General features: G+C 37.0%; 1 protein-coding gene across 3 annotated transcripts in view; it reads right to left on the bottom strand.

The window, feature by feature from the left end:
* Window positions 1–21,584, bottom strand: part of COG5 (component of oligomeric golgi complex 5) — a 175,350-nt gene that overhangs the window by 97,063 nt on the left and 56,703 nt on the right. For all 3 annotated transcript variants that reach the window (XR_015772491.1, XM_005519180.3, XM_014248890.2), the window contains exon 7: window positions 3,540–3,670. Coding sequence is in view for 2 of the 3 variants with exons in the window: in XM_005519180.3 (XP_005519237.2) it covers window positions 3,540–3,670 (131 nt within the window). In the remaining variant the exon portion in view is untranslated. The remainder of the gene's footprint in view (window positions 1–3,539; window positions 3,671–21,584) is intronic.

The following is a 21,584-nucleotide window of genomic DNA, read 5'->3' as shown; positions in this document are numbered from 1 at the left end:
GCTGTTTAAAGCACTGAACCTAGCTCAGAACTAAGGTTACCTTTTAAGAGGATGGAGGAGATGGAAATGGAGCTCTTTTCTGCACACACACAGCCTGGCTCCTAAAGCTACCAATGTTGTCATCACCAAGTGGAGCTAAGTTTGGTTATCCCTGTGTAAGTCCCACATCTAGCATGGCAATATACAGCAGGATGGGTTTGAAGCATGAGCTAAGTTGCAGAGAAAGTTTTCTCATTTTCAAGTATAGCAGACATAAAACTGTGTCTGGAAAAACTTTTTTACCTGGAACTGATCTATGGTGATTTTAATAAATTTCTCTTTTCCCCCAGTAATTTCTTATTACTCAGATCTGCTTTACACAATATTACTGTTGAAAACAGGGGTGAAGTGGTAACAAGAGCAAATCTGGATTCTTCAGCCAAGGGTTCATTATGGGGGCAAAAGAAATGATGGGGATGTTTCAGGTGGTTGCAAGATATATGTCTTTTTTTCAATTTTAAGGCAGAAAACATTGATGGCCCTTCTGTTAGAACGGTGGCTTTTAATCAAGTTCTTTGATGCCTCACTGCTACAGCAGTCTTTCCTGCTTCCTATACTATCTGCCATTAGCCTGTTCACTGTATGAAGGAAAGCTAGCAAGGAGTTTAGGACTATAAAATAAATAGTAGTAAATAAATAAAAGAAAGAAAGAAAGATGGGGTTAGAATCCATTTTCTTTAAATTGTTCTGTGGGTCATGACAGACCATCTATCTGTGCTATGTACAATAGGAGTGCCTAACAAAGCACACAGAACAATAAAAAACCTGCCTGTAGCCACTGATACCCATGTGGTTGGGTTTGATATTATTTGTATTACTTTTGTCAACAATAGCAAAGAATGCTTAGTCTTTCTAAAAGGATTAGGAAGGCAAGTGTGGTCTGCAGCTCTATGAGAGCCTGTAAAGTCTAGACACACTGACAGACACTTCCAGTTTATACCCAGATGACAGCTTTAAGATTCCACCAAGAACAGGAGTGGAAGGCTTCAGTTTTAAAGCAGTCAGTGGCTAATGCCACATTTCCAAAAGGGAAAAAGATTCATTTTTTCTGAGAAATACACCAATACCGCAGCGGTGGACATGCCATAAAAACATGAATTACACTGAACAGAAAAAGACAATGTATTACTTAGGTATAAGTATCTGCTTTCATGTGCTACTGCTGGGCATTATTTGGGGGAATCTGTACACAGCTCATTAGCATGTGACTTACACATCATTAAATAAACAATAAAACAATAGTCTCTATCCAAAAGAAAGGGGATATATAAAAATGATAAAAGGTGCAGTTTAGACTTTTTAGCTCTATTCTTTTTGTCAGAGTAACTTCTAGCAGCATCTCTGAAGAAAAAACCTGAATTCTAGAGAAGACATTCACCTAATTCTAATGACTTTTGTTGAAAAATAAATACTTCCAGTCTTACTTTGTAAAATGTATTTCCACTTCTTGCTTCCCTTCTAAGTGGACACTAAAATACTCTAAATCAGAGACATAAGGGTAATTTTTCTCTTAAGGTGTTGCTGAAAAGTGCTGCATGAAATATAGAAATATAGCTCACTCTTACGTAGGCAACTGATCTCATGTATTATTTACAGAGCAGATGAAAACAAGGGTGGAAACTAAAACTGCATTTGCAAATATGAGTATCAAATAACTGAAGAACCACCTGGATAAAAACACATGCACTATTCTCAAAGGTACAAACAGCTATCAGAATGCATACTGGCAGGAAGATAGTTCATCTGAGGAATTCTGTAGTGCCTACTGCAGGAGAAAAGCTGAAGGTCCCATGCCCTCTTTAAGGAAAACTCAGGGGTTGGAAGGCATAGATGTAAATCAGCTTGTCAATAAAACACAATAACAGGGATCACAAACATACTATTCACTAGTCACATTTCAAATTCTAGATGTCTTGGGCAATGCCTGCATATGTATTTTCTAAAGCAAACTATTGTTCTCAACATTAAATTCACAAATCATATCCAACAACAAACCTGTGAGGCATAACCCAGCACCTCCTCATGAAAACATCCCCATTTCTGATATGACTAAGCACTAATAATTTTCTTCCAAACACTCTTCCATTTGTTGGAAACAGGCCCCTGGCTAAAGCACAACAGGCATATGCTTTAATAATCTCTGGATTACCTGGAGACAGCCTGGAACACCTAATAAATCTGTCTATATTTCAGGTGGAGTGGGATTGATTTCCCCGGGGTTTCTTTGTCAATTCCATTTTAGTACTTAATATGAAGAGAAAATTATCAGAGAAGGTCAAATCTGACATGAAAAACTAGAAGAGTTCACACTGATGAAGACTTTAGCTACATTTAAAATAAATGTCCACTTGCTTTTTCTTAGGCCCTATCTTCCGTCAATCTTTATTTAATAACGTATATGCTTCATAGCTTGCAAAAAGTGCAATCACAGCTTGGCAACATGCTCAAATAGCCTGAAGTTTCAACACTGGAATAGTAATCAAGTGAAAAATGGGGTGGTTTTTTCCTACCACTTTGTTATCAGCAAATAGTCAAAGGTATTTACCAAACCCATGACTTCTTACTGCAGAAAACTAGTTGAAATGACAGATCTAAGCAAAAGTTGGAGACATTCCGATAATTTCAATCATCAGTTGTTTAACCAAGCCAATTTATTCAATACGTTTTCTAGTCTGTATCTGTTCTATTTTCATGTCAATCTTCAACAGTATAAACAAATGCTATATTGAATTACAGAGAAGTTTAACACTTCTGGTAAGAAACAGCATAAAAATGTCTTGTTCTAAGCCTCTTTGTTCTATAATTTAAGATCCAAACTTGATAGAAACTTGCACCACATTTCTCCTCTTACTCTGGCAAAGAGGATTTAAAATAGTTTTTGAAGAATACTAAAAATGTATAGACAAAAGAACATTAAATTTTACAAAGACAAGAAAATAGCACTAAAGATACTGCAAACAGTTAATAGATATAGCCAGGTTATTGAGATGTCAATAATTACATTTAATATGAATTAATGTAATTATACATATTAATTTTTGTTTCCCTACAGTGAGTATTTGCCTCAAAGTTTAAACTGCTCTTTAAAGTTTTAATGCAAATCTTTCTAATCTTTTCTATATATTTCTGCACAGCTAAAATGCAGAAATTTTCTTACAGTTTTAAGAAACTGCATTTTTTGTATTTCTCTATAATACTTGGCAACACTGGCAATGCTGTATATGGTGTTGAATGCATCAAGCTTTAATGACAGTGTTTACAGTTCACCTACTTTCTTCCAAATTATAGGGTCAGATGCTGTCAAATTTTATTATTGCAAATACTGTACAAGACCAGTTTTGTCAATTTATTTGAATATAGTCATGTGTGAGAATTTCTCACATAAGACTTTTTTCTTGTTTAATTTGCACTGGACAGTGGTACACAAAGCAAAAGAAATCAAGTTCGAGTTCTTTTACACTTTACTTTTGAAAGGAAGTAGAAAACAAAGTGTATTTTACCTGAGTCTCCACACCTTGCTCAAGCAACCTTTTAGCCTGGTTTTCCACCTCAAGACGAGCTCTTGCAATAAAAAGGAGGTCATTTTCAATTACTTCTATTCCAGACAGATCTATCCCTTGAGAAAGATAATCTATAAAAGCAACAAAACATTGATAAGCATGACACAGGATAATGGAACATTTTAAGCAAGTTAAAACATTTCAAAGTTACAGCCATTTCCAGGAGACATTTTTGTATACAACACTTGACAATACAGTATATCAAAGTAAAGTCTTATACCAGAAAAACTGAAAATCGGAGGATTATCACTTAAGAAAACCTGGATATTGAATACATTGAATTTACTTCAAGACACTTCTCTAGACCCAGAAACTTCTGAAGAGATGTAAAACATGAGTTCTAGGAACTGCAGAATCAAAATCACAGGCCAAAAAGGGGAAAGAAGTCATACCTTTGCCCCAAAGAATTAACTAGATTATTAAATTTATCTAACCAGATGTTTGAATAAGAATGTGGGATCAAACACAAAAGAATGGTACAAAAATAAAACAATATATTTTTTTCCCTTTTAACCACAGAATCATCACAAAAATTATTGCCATTGTGGAAATCACCATCAGCCATAAACTACAGATTACTGGGCTGGACTGGCAGCTGCAGCAAAAAAAATCTATTCAAATTCATCTTTTCTCAATTATTTTTTTTCTCCTTTTTATCTTTCTGGATTTAAATTAATCCAGCTCTCCCTGACCAGGTAGCCTGGACCTTTACACAGTACTGCTTATCACCAAGATAATGCAGGACTACTCTCATTTAACCAGTTTTCAACATTTTGCTTAATGAAGCAGGTTTTGCACTGGGTTTTTTTTTTTTGAAAGTTCATATAAAACTAACAAAATAATGGCCAAGGCATTTCATGCAGTATCAGAGTCTTCTGTCATAAGATGGTGTTCCACTATTTCCATTTATAACCAGTCCTCTATGATTTCCTAATAAAGTTATCTTCCTTTCAGTTCTCAAAGTAAGTTTATTAAGGCACAGACTTAAACATTTTAACAAAGCTAGACTTAAACATTTTAACTAAGCCAACTGAACTTTTAAATCTTTGCCAAATAACCTTTCACTTTAGTAGCCATTTATTTTTGTTTATTCACAAAAAACTGATCTAATTCTCAAATTAATTTTAGCAATCACATGTTCACAACTGAACACAAAATTCCAAGTGAATCATTTTACAGCTATGTATAGAACATCCCTACATCTGCACATGAAAAATACCATATAAGAAATCGAAACAAAAAGCTTACTGAAATACTGCATAAAGCTTAGTAAAGGCACAAAGGAAATCGTCTCTCTTAACAGAACAGTATGTCAAATAGGTTTTAGTCTACTAAGAATAGACTTGCAAATGCTTTTCCCTGCATGCATTTGTTTAAAAATGGATCAGAGTGGTCAAAGGTCAGCTAAGCAGCAGAACAGCACAGGCAATTCATGAAGCCCTATGTGCTAGTGTGTTTACAGAGCTGCTTTTGCCACAGGCCACAGCAGCCACACTTACCCCCTATTTCCCTGCAACTTTTTGCTGTGACTAAGCTGCATCTCTACAGGTGGTCTGGCATATGAACCCATTAAAACTAATATTGAACTCACACAAGTTCCAAAGAGCAAGTCTTGAGTGTGAAGACTAATTTTCTGACCCCTTTTCTTTTAGCTGCACAGAAAAAAAAAGGAGTAAAGCACTATCACAGATTCACTCTACTGCCACAGTAAACTCTGAAGAAGTTTCTTGGCAAAGAGATTAAAAAAGGTGTAAATATTACCAAATATTTACATATACCACAAATACAAGAACTTCTGTGTAGTTCGCTTAAGGCATAAAGTCATAATCTGGAAGCCCAGGCTGCCTAAACAAAACAAAATTAAAATATGGTTATAATTTCCTAAATCCACAGAAAATTTGAGGAAAATTACCAAAAAAGATACTGTTTCTTCCTGCTGTGTTTTATCTCAAAATCTAAAGTCACTTCAAGAGCTAAAAATCTATTCCTTCTGATGGTTTTAAGAAAAGAACAGAAAGACCATGCTGCTTTGGCTTCTCCAAATACCTCCATCTGTCTCCGACTGGCAGCCACCTCCTGCCAACCTGTTAAAATCTGCAGCTTTGCTCCAAATTTTCTGCAATCCTAACAGAATGTCTTGGGACAATGCCTTTCAGCAGGACTTGAAAACAGTGGGCCTTTCTGCAGGTTCAGTGGCTAGCTGTACCACTATAGATGCCCCCAGTTGCTGTTCTAACAGTGAGGAAGCTCTAGCAATTACACAGTTTTTGAAAGAAAAGCAGTTTTCATAAGGACAACAGGTCTATGTCAGAAACACCTGCAAGTGATTTTCTGCCATTCTTATGTGAGAGCAGAAGCTGTAACACAGGCAGGGTATGTGCCTTTTGATAGTTTTTGTCATCTATGCAACAACATAATATTAGAAATCTCTAAGATTGTTTACTCTCAGGAGCGATGTTGTTCCCCTGGACAGCACGATGAAACCAAGCAGAAGGACAGCTGACATAAGAGCAGCCAGATCATACCCAAAATACCTGTGCATTTAAGACCTGATTTATTTAAAATGTTGCAGAACTTGCAACATTTTGTGGAACTCACCCGTTCCAGCTGGTCAATTTTAGTTAGTAAAGAAACCTCGTCAAGTGAAACGCAACAAAAATGCTATTGGTTATTAACTCAGGGAATAGAAAATGTAGGATTTTGCTTCAGGCACTTACTCCCGTGATCATTTTTCTATTTCTTGTCATGCACTGTCAGTCAATAACACTGTGGTCATGATCAGAGGTGAGCAGGACACGGGCTGTAAGGTACTTGTGTCTTCTTGTCAGGAATTAACCAAAAACAAGGGCTCACCCCTCAGCTAGCACAGACTCTGGGGACTGGTGTCCAGTTTAAAGCATGCCAGCTTTCCATCTGCTTTTAACCTTAGAGCTCTGGAGTAAAACTATTACTGTATGAACTCTGAAAGATTTAGTGAGTATATATTTATAACTGACATCTCTACCTTAAGAGATTTTAAAAGAGTATATATAACATTTTGTTATCTTTGGGAAGATTTGTGCTCTTAACAAAATAGAATCTAAGTATCTTGTACCACCATGTGCCAGGGCTGGAGCAGCCACCAAGGCATCGCCCTCTCAGCAGCACCACAGGCTGCTCCAGACACTTCTCAGCATACCTAGGAAGCAAACAAGAAGAGAGAACTATAGTCCTATACCTTCCATTCCTGTTACCACAGTCCTATAGCCATCCTGTACCTCTCATCTCCCTGATAATTCTACCTCTTTATATAGGTTCATGAACATAAAGGCAAATGCTTAACTCTCTCATAGCATGTTGGTATTTCTTCCCTTCTATCACACTCTATTAAGCTGGAAAAAAGCAGCTGGAAATTACTTTCTAAGAACTTTAAATACAGACCGCCTGCTGAATCATATTCTTGAACAAAAATATTGTATATCAAGGCAGAATATACTAAGACCTAGGAATAAGTGACATTTATCATCTACTTCAAAGGGTTAGAACTTTGTATTTTTTTAATAAAACAAATATTTTTGTGACAACAATTCTAAATTTTCTTGATTTACTAAACCTGAACAACTTTTATAATCTACTGGTTGAGGTGCTGCTTGAAAATGCATTTTTTTTAAAGCAATGTTTCCCAGATAGTTATGTAAGAGGAGTTTCATAGACAGACAAATCCAATATGCAGGTAGTACATTAGGCAGAAAAACAGTACTTTGAGCAACATGGTTAGCTTTCCTTAATCTACATGACTCACCAACACAGATTCTTTCTATTATGTGATCTCATTTTTTAACCTCAAATATTCTTTGTGATAATACAGAATCAAGATTAGAAACTGAAACTTTCTGTAAGCATTAAACTATGTTTTAGAACAGAGATAACTATGAAGCTAGCACCTTTATGAGCTCCCCAAAAATTGTATTACATTCTTTATATAGACTGAATTGATTCTGAGTTTTTGCTGGGAATTAGAGAATCAACAGAAGACTACTGAGAACAATCAGGTGCACTAACAAAGAGAAAAAACAGAAGACAGTAATAAACCAGTGTGATTAAGCTGCATGACATTAGAGGCTACTTGAGTCAAGAGAGAAACCCTTCTGTGCTCTGAGAACCAACCTCAGTGACACTAATAAAGAGAGGAAAAAGGGAAATTAGAACATCTGAAGTGGGTTCCCCAGGAGCGAACACGTAAGATCTGCAGACATGTAACTCCCCTCAAAAGCAAGAATCCAATGGCAAATTAAGAGGTGTTCCATGGGAGATTGGGAAGGGTGGGGAGAGGGTATTAATGGAAAATAACCCATCCCTGAAATTTTAAATAAAATCATAGAATGATAAAATCACAGATCTTTGTTTCTCTGTTTGAGGAAGGTTTGAGACTTATTTTTCTTGCGTTGGTCATTTGTTTTACTTAGTTCTGCAGTCTTAGTTGCAGATAATACTGGTGATATCTGTACCCTAAGAAGATATTGCTATTTTTCCACAGAGAAGAAAAATTAAAATTTTTGAAGAAATTACTAATTTAAATTAAAAAAAAAAATCAACAGGTCTAAATTATACCCAAGAGCTCTGCTGGGATTTAAGTATGCAGAAGATGAGAGGCTATGTGGTTTATCAAGAACTATTATAGAAGACTTATGCATGCATTGGTAAAAGATGTTCATGATAGTGAACCTAAACTGCTATTGGCAATATTTGTTTCTGTTATCTTCCATGGTCTTAATGGAAATGTTAGTTACAGCAGTACCTACTGAACAGGAAGGACATCCTGTTTGCCTCACCTGTATCTGAACCAACAACCCAGGATGCTGCTGACCCAGAATATGTCAATTGGTTTGTTTTTGTCAATGCAACTAATTTAAAACCAAAGCCCTGAGAAGAGAGCCTGAGATCCCAATACCTCAGCACAAGACCAATGCCCACCCTTTGGTGAAAGCAACCTAGGGTTTTACATTATATCTCTAGTCCTCAGGTGGAACAAGCAAACACCCTACCTTAAAGAACAGTAGTCTGCTGCTTACAGACACTTAAATTTGCCATGCAATTTATGCACATAGAGCAAGTAGGGAATAGGAAGAGCAGGCAAATTTCTGTGTGTTCAAAGCTGAAGCTGATGCCTTTGCTTATGGTCTGTTTTAACCAGACCAATTCTCCACTCAAGCAGAAATGACTGGCCCACACTCTGCACCAGGCACGAAAGCACTTGCTGAAGCAAGCTGTATATTAAGCTTTTAAATCAAGTGAAAAGGATTCCACTACTGGTACTATTAAACAGTATCTTACAGCTATCTGATGCAACTTGAGCTCTTCAGAATAAGATGTTAATTCCTATCAAAACTGCATAGATTACATGTGTAAAGTGTTCAAAATAAGAATGTAATTTCTCTATACTAAGTGCCACACACAATGTAATAAATTTTGAATATGCTTTTAAAAATCATTAATTTTGAATATTAAATTATTAATTTCGTAATTTTTTCTGCAGGTATTATTTATTCATTATTAATTCATTATTAAAGAGGAAGAAAATAATTATTTTACTAAAATTCCAGTTAGTTACAAAACTCTTGGTATCTTTCTTCCCTTTTCCTATACAGCAAAATTACTGCAAACGTTTCGTCAGTGAAACAACAGAGAATAAAATCTGTCTGTATCACTAGAGTGCCATTAAGTTGCTATGAAATCTGATCCATATTTAAGTAATTTCTACCATCTTAAAAATTAACTACTTGTATGCATAATACATAAGATTTCAGTTTTTAGCTGCTTGAGCAACACTGAGTGAACACTGTCCTGCTGGAGACAGAAACTGAGTGGGGCCCATTGGTACTTGCTTGTTGCCTCAGACAGCACATTAACACACTCTTTCTGTTTAAGTCCAGAAGAGGAAATATTAGACAACCAGATATAGTTTCTGATACCTGTCCCTAGAGAAGGGGAACATGAAAAATAAAAACATAGCAAAGCACTTCTCAGCTCTTCATTTCAATCCAAGACTGGTTTTATTTTAAAGAAATCAGATGAACAGTACCAAAACCAAACTGGAGGAAAGAATACAAGCCAAATAAAGCAAAACATGAACTTCTCATTTAAACACAGACAATTATCTTGTATTGTCCGTACTTGTCTGTAAAACAGACCTGTCATGTACATTATATATATTATTATAAAATGGTTTGGTCAGAAGGGGCCTTTAAAGAAAATGTAGCCCAACCCCTCTGCATGGACAGGGACACCTTCCATGGTATTGTTGCTCAAAGCCCTGCTCAGCCTGACCTTGAACACTTCCAACACATGAAGCATCATCTTACCTAATCAAAGCTTTACTTCAGAAGAAAACCGAAAATTCCACACTCTAATTCAGGGACCATGCAGGTATGAAAAATCTGAACATCTTCTAGCATGTTAAAACAAAGGGGAAAGTTTCAAGAGTAAAGGCAGGTTGGAATAAGAAAGAATGGGTCATCATTCTGCACTTGGGATCAGCTTTGTTTCCTCCAAAAGACTGTTCCTGTTTTTTTAACAGAGTATGGTTTATGTTAAAATATTTAGTAGTGCTTTAATAATCATCTATGTCCAATCCTATCTACAGAGGAAGCCTGCTGCTTCTCTCCAAACTGCATGTGAAAATGTAAGAAAATCACACCCTGGATTGAGAACAATTATGGGGGAGCAGTGAGGAAGACTGACTAGCTATTTTTAAATTAAATTAAAGCTGCATTTAAGTCGTGTTGATGGCAGAGTTAATTCCTACTGCTATCTGGGCTGGAAATCAGATGCCACGCAGGATCTGGAACTGATGGAAATGAGTTTGATATCTATTTTTATCATCATCACTGACTTAACAATGAGCACCAAATTTTGGAGACATTCCTGTGAAAATGCCATGATTCAGAAAATAGCTTAACACACCAAGACAAACACTACTTAGGTCTAATCACAAGTTATACCACACGACTCCCACACTCACTTAGGCCTAAAGCAAGAGTTGTTGAACTCCTTTAAGGTTCCCCCTCCCACACACCATTAGATCTCCCCCATCCCTCCCCCTCACCCTTGACAACAGACTCACAACCTTACTTCACCACGACCTACTAAACCTGCTGCTTTCTATTGTGCCCTCCGCTGCCTGGACTGCCGGGCTCCAAGGGGAGCAGGCAGCAGCCCCACATCCAGCTGGGGGCTGCTGAATGCCACTGTCAGTAACCTGGGTGACAGGACAGAATTAACCCTCTGCGAGCTTACGGGTAACAGCAATTTAAAGAAGCCCTGGAGAGCAGGGCTGCCATTCTGAAGAACCTTAGCAACCTTCAGATAAGGACAGAAAAAAACATGAAGTTCAACGAAATTGAGTTAAGCCCTGTTCACCTGGGATGGCACAGCCCTGTCCACACAAGGAGGTTGGCTGCTTGCTGGCTGGAAAGAAGCTTTCAGAAACCAACCCAGGGGACAGAAAATTTAACTTAAACTTCCTTTTGGCAGAGGCAGCCAGCTGTGTATCGGACTGGGTGTACCCAGCAGGTTGAGGGAACTCATTATTCTTATTATTTGGCACTTGTAAGGCCACTGTACTCCACACCCCCAGTAAAACAGAGACATTGACAAATGAGTCCAACAGGGAGCCACCATGACAGAGGACTGAAGCACTGAGTGTGAGGAGAGGCTGAGAGAACTGAGTCTGTTAACCTTGAAAAGAAATGGTTAAGCGGAGATCGAACTGCATCTTCTGCCACCTGACAGACAGACCTTTCTCAGAGGTGCACAAGAGGCAAGAGATACAGACTTCAGCGTGAGAAATTCTAGTTAGACATGGAGGCAGAATACCGTACTGATGGTTCCATACACCTTACCCACAGAACATATTAAGCTGCAGGAATGCACACATTATATTTTAATATGATTAAAACCAATAAACTGTGAAACATTAGGATCCAGAACCCTAAAAATGATCGCAAGCTTCTTAAGCGGTCCCTCAAAACAGGCTGATTTGGGAAAACTCCCTCAAGAGCTCCCAAACATTACATTTTTAGTAACTAAAACTGCATTTTTTTTTTCTAAATTCTCTGTGATAAAAGACTCAAAAAGAACGGTAACATTCATGCCATTCATCAATAGCACTTGGCTGGAGTGGAAACCAATTTCATCCCAAGTATTCTATCTGAGCTATGGCCTAGAAATCAGAAAATATTCAAAAGAAAATTTCTTACACCAGTGGCCATAAATTACAAACACAATCTAGGTTTGTAACATGAAACAGAAGTTATAATCATGGAAAAACCCAGTATCTATACAACTTACAAAGTCCACATTTTATTCTGACAAGACTGTTCATTAAGAATCAACAGAAAAAAAGCACTTTGCCACAAAAAAATCATTTAAGTTTAATTTAGACACTGCACAGATAAGGAACTGCTCTTCAGATGTACATGGACTTTCAAAACTAAATTTATTCTGGCAACAATGCAATAATGCCTCGGCAAGTCAATACTCCTCTTGGGCTTTTTTTGGAGCAAAGTAAAAATAAAATATGTTGCCAGTAAAAATCTAGTTGTCCTATTTTGGTTTTGAACAGACTTCATAGCATCACAGATGCAAAGCAAATGTACAGCATGTGTGAAAGAGACAAAAACAGAAAGGGGGACAGAAAGGTATAATATGGAACAGGAGAGCGATGTAGCCCAAGTGGGGCGTTACAGAAGAAATGAACTTCAGCTTTGAAAGAGTTGAGAACAACAGAATGATGAAAAATAACAGGACAGACAGCAAATTATGAAGGAATGTAGTGAAAGGATACAAATACAGATCAATTCATACAGTTTGGTTTTATTAATCTGTAAGAGCAATTTAGTGCCATCGTATGCTTTCCACCTTGACAAGTTCCTCCCACCCAAGCCCACAGCTTTGCACTGCTTGTTCATTGCCAAGGCCAATGGTAATGCTCATTTTGGCTTATATTTCAGGAGAGCATCCAAAACTAAAAACCAAAGAGGTGAACAAAGTTTGTTTTTACTAAATTTCATGCAGACAGTAATCAGGATTTTTACTGTCTTGAAAATATTTCTTGAAATCTCAACAGGTGAACAATAAGCAGTCCTTGATATGGAGCATCATATCAGTATATAAAATGAAGCAGGATGAAAAGAATGTATTCTCATATTTATCAGAGGTAATTGCATTGAAAATATATTCCAACTGCACCATAAACCCGTGTAAAAGAATTATGCCCTTCCAAATGGAGTGGATGAAGTAAACCATCTCTTTCCTGAACTAGGAAACTCAGATAAGGACTCACCTAAATGAAGGTATGTGACTTTGGCTGTCTTGCTTGCCTAAGTTAGCATCACAACTAAAGCCATGAAAGCCAGCAAAATAGTTACAAGCAGAGAGATACAAAATATAACCTAAATTTACATGTTGGCCTGAAAACACCAGCCTTTTTGGCAGCTTTTACATATTATTAATACGTTATCATTCAATAGCTAAGCAGAATTCCTCAATATAGATCATTATGTAAACGTGTGATGATTCAGTTTCCATCAGTAATAGATGTTGTAATAATCCATGTTGCAATAGACCATGCAATGATAAAAGAAAATGAAGGAAAATTATGATGTGTCTCAAGAATCTCAGTCAAAAATAACTTCTTTCAAACATCCCACCAGTTGCAGAGAAGGCAAAGATGGCTGACTCTTCGCTGAATCACTGCCTTCGAAGGAGGGAAGGGGAGATTTTGGTACATTTTTGAGTTTTAATCAATGATGTCAATAGTTATTGACCTAATTTTTGAATACTTCACACCTGGATAAAGGTATACATGGACAGCTACAGACTTACAGGTCTACAAGTCTACAGTTACCATCCTGAACTAGCTAGTTTGCATTTAATTTTTTTCTTTTTGGTAAGATATGTCCTACATTTTTTGAGTTTATATCATTATTTTTGCACTAATATGTGCATCCAAAAATCTAGGTTGCCCGTGAGAGAACACAGGTAGTTCCTAACATACACTTGTAAATGCCAGGAGATACTTTAGAATCAGTAGTGTTACAGTGCTATATAATCAAAGTAATAAAAAAAATCATGCTATCTTGGCCCCTGCATAAGGGGGAATACTACTTTTTTTCTTTACTACATATATATAAACTGCAAATATTTCTTTCATATTCCTCTCTCCTTATGGGTCTCTCCTGCCTCTTTTCAACACCCACCATTCACCCTTTCATACTTACACCTTCAGGAAAACACTTCTGCAAAAGCAGAACTGCATTTTCTTTAGTAACAGCTATGTTAACTCCCTCAGTACTCTAGAATATATACAATTTTTGTCCTCAATAAATGCATATTTAATTCCTCCCACCCCTCACTTGTCATATCATCAATAATTTCCTGCAACTGGTTGCAGATTTACCTGTTTTTATCATCTTTAGAGTAAACAGGTGTTGCATAGGTTATAAATTACACAGGTTTTATGTACCTCAGATACTTTGTAGAACAAAGTGTTATACGTGTGTTATACGGAGTGTTTCTGTAGACAACTTGAACGTAACTGCAAAATTTTAAAACTTATTGAAATGTATCTTATCTCCTACAGCAAAGGCTTTTTAAAAATTTAGAGATCAGCCCATGGCAGAAATCTGCCCAGTCTGCCAGAATTCTTGCCAATTCTTTTAGCAATAATAAAACTTAGCAACAGTACTAAAAAAAATAGGCAAAAAAAGAATGTTGTTTGAAAGCCAAACTGAACGTAACAGTGCTCATATTCCAAACACTTGCATTTGAAGTTAGCCTACACAGATGCCTGTCTTTTGACCTTTCAACTGGAATAGTATTTAACCACAACAGACTGACAGCAGTTGCCTCTGATGATTCTTTAACACCTTCTATATTGTGCAATTTGAATAGTGAAATAAAAAAATAAAAAAAGTTTTAAAACTTTTCTTGTCTCCTCTACAACATTCATTGCAATTTGATAAAAAAGATATCTAGAGGCAAATTGATAAACTTACTCTCACCCTTAGCACTTACAGTAATGTTTAGCTGTACCTGCACTAACATGAACACCAGGAAGCTGAAGGAAATGTCACATCCCTCCCAATCTACCCCACATGAGCTGCTCCATAGTGTTCACCACAGCCTCCAAACCTGACACATCACATACTCAAATCATCGCCCAGCTGCGAACACCAGGAAGGGAATTAGAGCAGCCCACCTGTACAGCTGCTCCTCAAACTCAGAACAAAAGGGAACAATCACCTACAGCACATTCCAGGACTAATCACCTACAGCACATTCCAGGACTGCTATTACACAGCTGTGGCACATACCTTTTCTGCTACCTGAAAAAGTTCTTTGGCAACGTAGAAGAATAGTATGATCCATCACTATTAGTTTGAGATCTTTCATGTACACTGACCCTTATTTTCTACAAAAAACACAGTATCAAAATTAGGATGCATATGTGAAGGTCAAAAATTACCATGGATTGAGATTTCACAGAAATGTACTTGTCTTCTCAAAATGACTAAATATCAGTGTAAACAGAAAGAGAAGCCATTGTTTTCATTCTATTATTTCAAAATGGATAAAAATGAAAAACTAAGTCTTCTCTAACACAGTACTGATGACACATTTGAGTTCTACTATCATTAATGTCACAGAGACATAAAATTAAAAATCAGTATCTATTGTAGCCGAGTTCAAAGTAATGAGCTAAATGCTAAAAATATAAATCCCTTTTTTTTAAGGTTTGCATATCCAAGGAAGAAAACAATAAGTTCAGGCAAGTCTTTTGGTCATTAAAGTAACAAATTGTTAACAGACAGTGAAAACATTTAATTTAGCAAGTAACCGTTATTAAATAAATAATGTGGATATTTTCTTTGTAGAATTTCATAATTATCTATGAGCCAATTTTTATTACCTACATCTCTCAGCCAATTGTATCTAATAATTAACACAAAAGAGTTGAATGGACAAAAAAGTGCTGCTTGAAGAATAAAATATGTTTAGCAGTTTAATACTTAGAAAAATTGAGAGAATGTACAGACACATTGTGTACTCATATGATTCCATCATGATTTTTATTACAGTTCTAATTCTAAATAGTATTTAGTCTGATAACAGATTTTTCTCAAGCCATACAAAGCATAATTTGTGACATTTACTGCTGATAGTTATGAATAATTTCAAGATCAGGAAAGAAACAGAATCTTCTCTAAAAGAAACATTAATATTGTTCAAATTAAACACCTTTTCTTCAGGAAAAAAAAACAAAACAGGGAAACCCCAATTTTTCAATTGCATAAACTGAACTTCCTAATAGGAACCCAATCCTGAAGAAATTATTACACCTGCATCACAATTAAGATTCACATTTTTCCAACATCCAGAAAGTGTTTTTTTGCCAAGCAAAAAAAAATAAACAAAAAATCAAAATCTGAAAATAACTTCAGCAGAAAATTAAATAAAGATTATCAAGGGTGCTCAAAATTAATGATATTGATATACTCAAAACTATTTATCACTGAAACACTGGAAATCAAGAAGCAGCAGCAGCAAAGAGTCTTGACTGGAAACATGACAACACATGGAATTACAGTATGTAAAACTTATTACTGTCAAATACGTATCTCTGAGATATCTCAGCAAGCAGTATATAATCTCTATCAACAGATCCTAAGAGATAAGCTGCTAGACGAGCTGTGGTCTTGGCTATTAACTTCCATGACTTGATTTTGCCCTCAGGTTAGCCAAGCTCCTAACAAGCTCCTAGCTCCTTCCATCACAGGGTGCTGAGCCAAATGCATGGACAACTTAGAAAGCAGAAGCTCCACAGAACAACAATTTATGATTTAGTAATATTATGAGCAATAAGTATTGTGAGGATTATTATGTTCAATAATCCTCACTTTCTGTTTCTTTTCCATTAACTACAAAACAAATCCTGTAACTCATGGAAACATTTAGCAATCTCTGCTTCCCATGGCAACTGAAATATGCACTGATGGGGCAGCAACTTCGGGCTGTGAACCTGCCAGCTGACAGTTTCATTCAGCACTTTTTTGGGCTTGTAATGGAAGAGGGTGACTGTTCATTGTGTTCCTTTGCTCCTCCTGCGGCATTCATGATTCCATGTACCTCTCATGTCCATTGCCTCTCAGTCATTTTAAACTCATTTATAGGGGATGGCTACTGACAGCTGACTGACATCTCCACTATCACAGGAGCGTGTGCCATTGTATTCCTTCACCGGATAATCTTGGGGTTAGCAAGCAATGGATTTACCTAACACTGCATTAACTATGTCTCTGACACAAGAATCCCAACAGAGAATTACTGATGGAGAGCAGACACACTCCCTAACCACAGCAGAGCCAGCACAGTGCTGAACCTGAGCCTGACCCCTCTGGGTACTTAATGACCCTAAACACCATGCAACAAAAGAAGTTGTAAGTTCTACCAACTGAGAAAAACAAGTCAGTGAACATTCTATCAAGTAAAACTTTTGATTCATTTAATTGATTTTATGACCTTCTTTGCCGTTTTATGTCACACATCAGATTGGCAGCCCTGGGTCTCCTGTGGTGGCCAGCACAGCCACCAGCAGGCTGCTGGGACAGCTCCCATGCACCTCGGCTCCTTCACTCTCCAAAAGCAAGCACTGCAGAGGGACTAAAGCTCTAGGACTACAAGAGTACAAGTATGTCAGATTTAACAGAACTTCCATTTGATTTACACAAATGATCTAACAATGAAAAGTGTAGTCTCTGCAAGGCACTGACTTTAAAAATCCACGTATTTATGCTATCATAAATGAGAATTCAAGATTAAATGCATTTTATAAGACATTTCAGTAACTGCTTGGAAACAGCTATTGCTTCCTCTTTAAAGAAAAAATACATTTTGATTATGTCATATTATGTTTATTTCAGAGGGAAAAGCAAGTAAGGCCTATGTGTCACAAACTGGATGAAAACTGGACTTGAAAATGTCAAACTTTCCCAGAAAGCAACAATTACATGTATCATCTTCTAACTCTCCTGAAGATTCATTTTCAACCACAAAGTTAATTATATTTGATCTGAATTCAGTGAGCAGCATTAGGGATTAAGGCAAATTGCTGGAGTAAGGGGAAATCAGACAGGTCTTCAAAGTCATTCTAGGTAAGACAGAGCACTCCTTAGGAGCATAAGGCTTCAATAATAAAATTTTGTATTTGATAACAGGAAATAGGAAAATAATTTCATTGGCTCATTTAGAGAATACCAGTTTTCCATCATCTCATAAACAAGTAGTGGCTTGTAAGAAGAAAGGAAAATAGAAAAGGGGTTGATGGGTGGATATTTAAAAAATAATCCCTCAAAGTTCATATGCTACAAGAAATGACGGAAAAATTCTGTATGAAGTCTGTTGCGAGGGTAAAAATAAGCAGAACACAATTCTTGTTTTAGAAATAGAATGAGATGAAAGAACTGAAATTGAGTATCGAAGACCCTGCAGCAACTAAGAGAAGGGACGTCTGTGTAGGCTGACAGAGGGAATCATTTAAAGTTAATACAATACACAAATCACCAAAAGCACATTTCTGGGAAAAGAAAAAAACAGGAAAAGGAAAAAAAACCTCCTTGGGTCTTGATAAAGCAGAACATTTCAGAATACTTCTCCATGTTTCATGTCTTTGAGGAGTCTAAGTACTGTTTGCATGTATGTTCTTCATTCTACCTTCACTCTCCAAGTAACCATTCATGCTGCTGTGAGTCTCAGTCTCCCTCACCCTCTGCCCCAAGTAAAACTGGAAAATATAGTGAGGAAAGAGGAAGCAAAACATGAAGAGGGGAAGAGAGGGATCTAACCCCTTCTTCCTTCCCTAGAAAACAACAAAGGGAAGCATCATCAAAAATAGAGCTAAGAGCTATAAACTGAGTCAGCCCTCAAGAAATCATGGCATAGTTCTGTTTCCAAATAACACTGGTATGCATGTTTTACTGTGTTTCTCTGAAAGTTATCCCTGAACTTCTACAGAACTCTTGCTCTGTACTCCCCAGGTTTTCAGAGTCCTGAAAACTATATGGGATCTATAAAATTCAGGTTCCCAAACTTTATCGTGATAATAACATCTAAAAATATATAAATACATAGAAGTAGGATGAGATTTTTCAATCCTACATTACCACAAGCTAGCAATACAGTCATGGAGGCACAGTACTGACTTTTCCCTTCCAGAGAACATGTAGCAGCTGAGACAGATCTTCAAAGGCATTTTTTTAAAAAAACAGGGGCATGGTGTGAGGAGTCTGGGCCTGGTAACAAAGGATGCAAGTATCCCCACTTTCAAGTGACATGCTTTATGGAGACAGGTTAAGGAGCTGTTTTTCAGCTACACTTCTCTCACTGCCTCCTCCTGAAAGTGATTGCTGCTGGCTCCCCTCCAGTGAGGGCTTGAGAGGAATCAAACGATTCACTGGTGAGAACTGCACAGAGAGCCTGCAGGCAGAGGTAAGACAGAGAGCATCTCAATGAGGAAAAAACTGCAGATCAGAGATTTCTCTCATGTTAGGGGAAACATACTGGAGACACTGAAGGGACTTGAGAATTACTGGAGGATTAAATTACAGGATTCTCCTATCCTTTTTCACACAGTGAGGACAGGAAAAAAAAAAAAAACCCAAATCTGCATACATCTTTTAAATTTTAAATTGCAGATCCAAAAAACCTCCAAACATCTCTTGTCATAAAGATTTTGCTTTGTAAATGTGTTTAGAAATTGGGAACTACCTGACTCCATCTCCACCACACAAGAGCTATTTAATGGTGTATTATTTGTCAGCTGTTACAAAGAGTGTCCTTTGAACCCGGTTTGAGACTACAGAGCACAACATAAATCTGCCACAGCTTTTTGGCACTTCCTGCCAAGTACCTGCTCATACTCTGCAAAATTATGCAGACTATTAACCTTACATAAATTTTAAAAGTCTGGGTCTTCCCAAAGAATATACAGAGGGCAGATTCATAAAAATTCTTCAGAGCAGTGACCAGGACCAAAACAAGACAAGAAGGAGCCATTAAACCTCTACCTGAACTCAGGTACAGCAATGCTGTGCAATTCCTGTACAAGAAAATGTACTGAAAAAAACTCCATGAAAAACAAAGGGTGCTGCAACACCTTAATAACTCTACAAGAGCTCTCCTGGAAGGAGAGACATAAACCTTAAGTCTCTCTGCTTCATCATAACAGCTGAGCATTTACAACAAAGGGAAAGCACAGTTCTTTGTCGATTCAGGAATAAATTTACCATATAATCCTAAATATTTCAGTATGAAACAGCACATCCACCCTAACAAACCTTTTCCTTATCTACAACACAAGGTTCCTAGAAGATTCAAAAGTAGTTATTGTAAGATTTATACAAAGTCAAATATTAATGTAAATATTTCTAAGAATTCTTAGCTTCTACTTCAAATTTAATTATTTTATAGACTTAATATGTTATTGCTTAATGTGCTTAAAATGTTTTGACTAGTTCAGTCAATGTTGAACAAAGAAAAAAGAGTGAAAATTACTTAAGAAAACTGTTCTTCACCTGGAAACAGTTTTCCAACACACAGTGATAGGTTTTCTGCCCATCTGTTAAACCAGCCCCATCAAGTTGTTTTGAGGACACAAAAGGGGGATAGAAAAAAAACCACACAGTATTCATCATGACTTACCCAGTACTTTTCACTAGCTTTGCTTACTGAAGTGTAACAATGTTGATTCTATATTCCATTCTTAATACAAATAAATTAAGTCCTGCTCTAGATTATGAACTTTTCTCAGTGCACCATCCTAGGATGAAGCGAAAGGTCTACAGTATTTTTATGCCAAAAAATGCCTAAGTGTAGAAAAGGGCTTCTGCTGGTGCAATGTATCCCACTTCACTCCAGATCTAACATAGCCTGACTTGGAAAAAATGCATTTACACCATTACGTGTATGCTGAAAGGAGTATCTGGAAGAGCCATGACAGGAAAACTTCTCTACTGCAGCCCAGACCAAAGGTACCCAGACAGCTCAGCAGCGAAACAGGGCCAGGGCATTGCAGCACGAGGCTCTGTAAGAGACACTTACTTGGATTTCCAGCCGGCGCCCCGAGCACGCACTGCCAGGCACACAGCGAGCTGAGAATTAAGAATGATGCTGTCACACAGCAGTGCATGGGCTGCTGCTCAGCAAAAGTCTATTATAAGCAAGCTGATCTTCAGCACAGCTCACACTACGATCAAACTGCTTTGCTGTGAATTAGTATTTCACCAGTTTTCAGAGTAAACAAGCAAACAGACAGACAGAAAAAAAACCCAACAAAACCCCCAAATAAACTTCTGAACATACCTGACATTTTGAAATAGAGATACTGAGTGTGTGCAACTTTCTCAAGAAGGTCAAATCATTTAACATGGGATACTTGGCAACAGTTGCCTGGTTCTGTAGATAAGCTATTCTTTTCTTAATGGCAGTAGCAGTACAGATATCCAGTAAATGAACCCAGTATGTTAAAAACCAATGTCACAGCAAGTGAAATTATTCAAACCAAATTCAAATTACTCCATTAAATGATTATATGGGTCTCATAAAATGAAAGTACATTAAATAAGCATAAAAGATCAATAAGACCAAGAAAGAACTGCACATTGATCAAGGAACAAAGTTGCAGATAACTGTCTGATGCTTCAGCCCAATTCACTACTTCTGCTCACACAGGAGGACTCCTCTCCATGAATACCTTATACCCTGTCCCAGCAATTATACCAATTGCTACTCACTTTTATTCTTCTCTCATCCTCTAAGCTTTAAAAATAGCAATAATAGCTATATTAGATGTACTATATTTCTACTGGTTTATGACATTAAGCCCTAATTTTAAATTCAAAGAGTAACAATAGGTACTTGGTGGATGGATGAAGGATGGAATTTTAAGTC

The sequence above is a fragment of the Pseudopodoces humilis genome, chromosome 5, assembly GCF_049639895.1.
Source record: "Pseudopodoces humilis isolate 2021_Gansu_Grassland_sample_001 chromosome 5, ASM4963989v1, whole genome shotgun sequence".
NCBI classification, from domain to species: domain Eukaryota; kingdom Metazoa; phylum Chordata; class Aves; order Passeriformes; family Paridae; genus Pseudopodoces; species Pseudopodoces humilis.
This window is presented reverse-complemented; position numbering and strand designations above follow the sequence as displayed.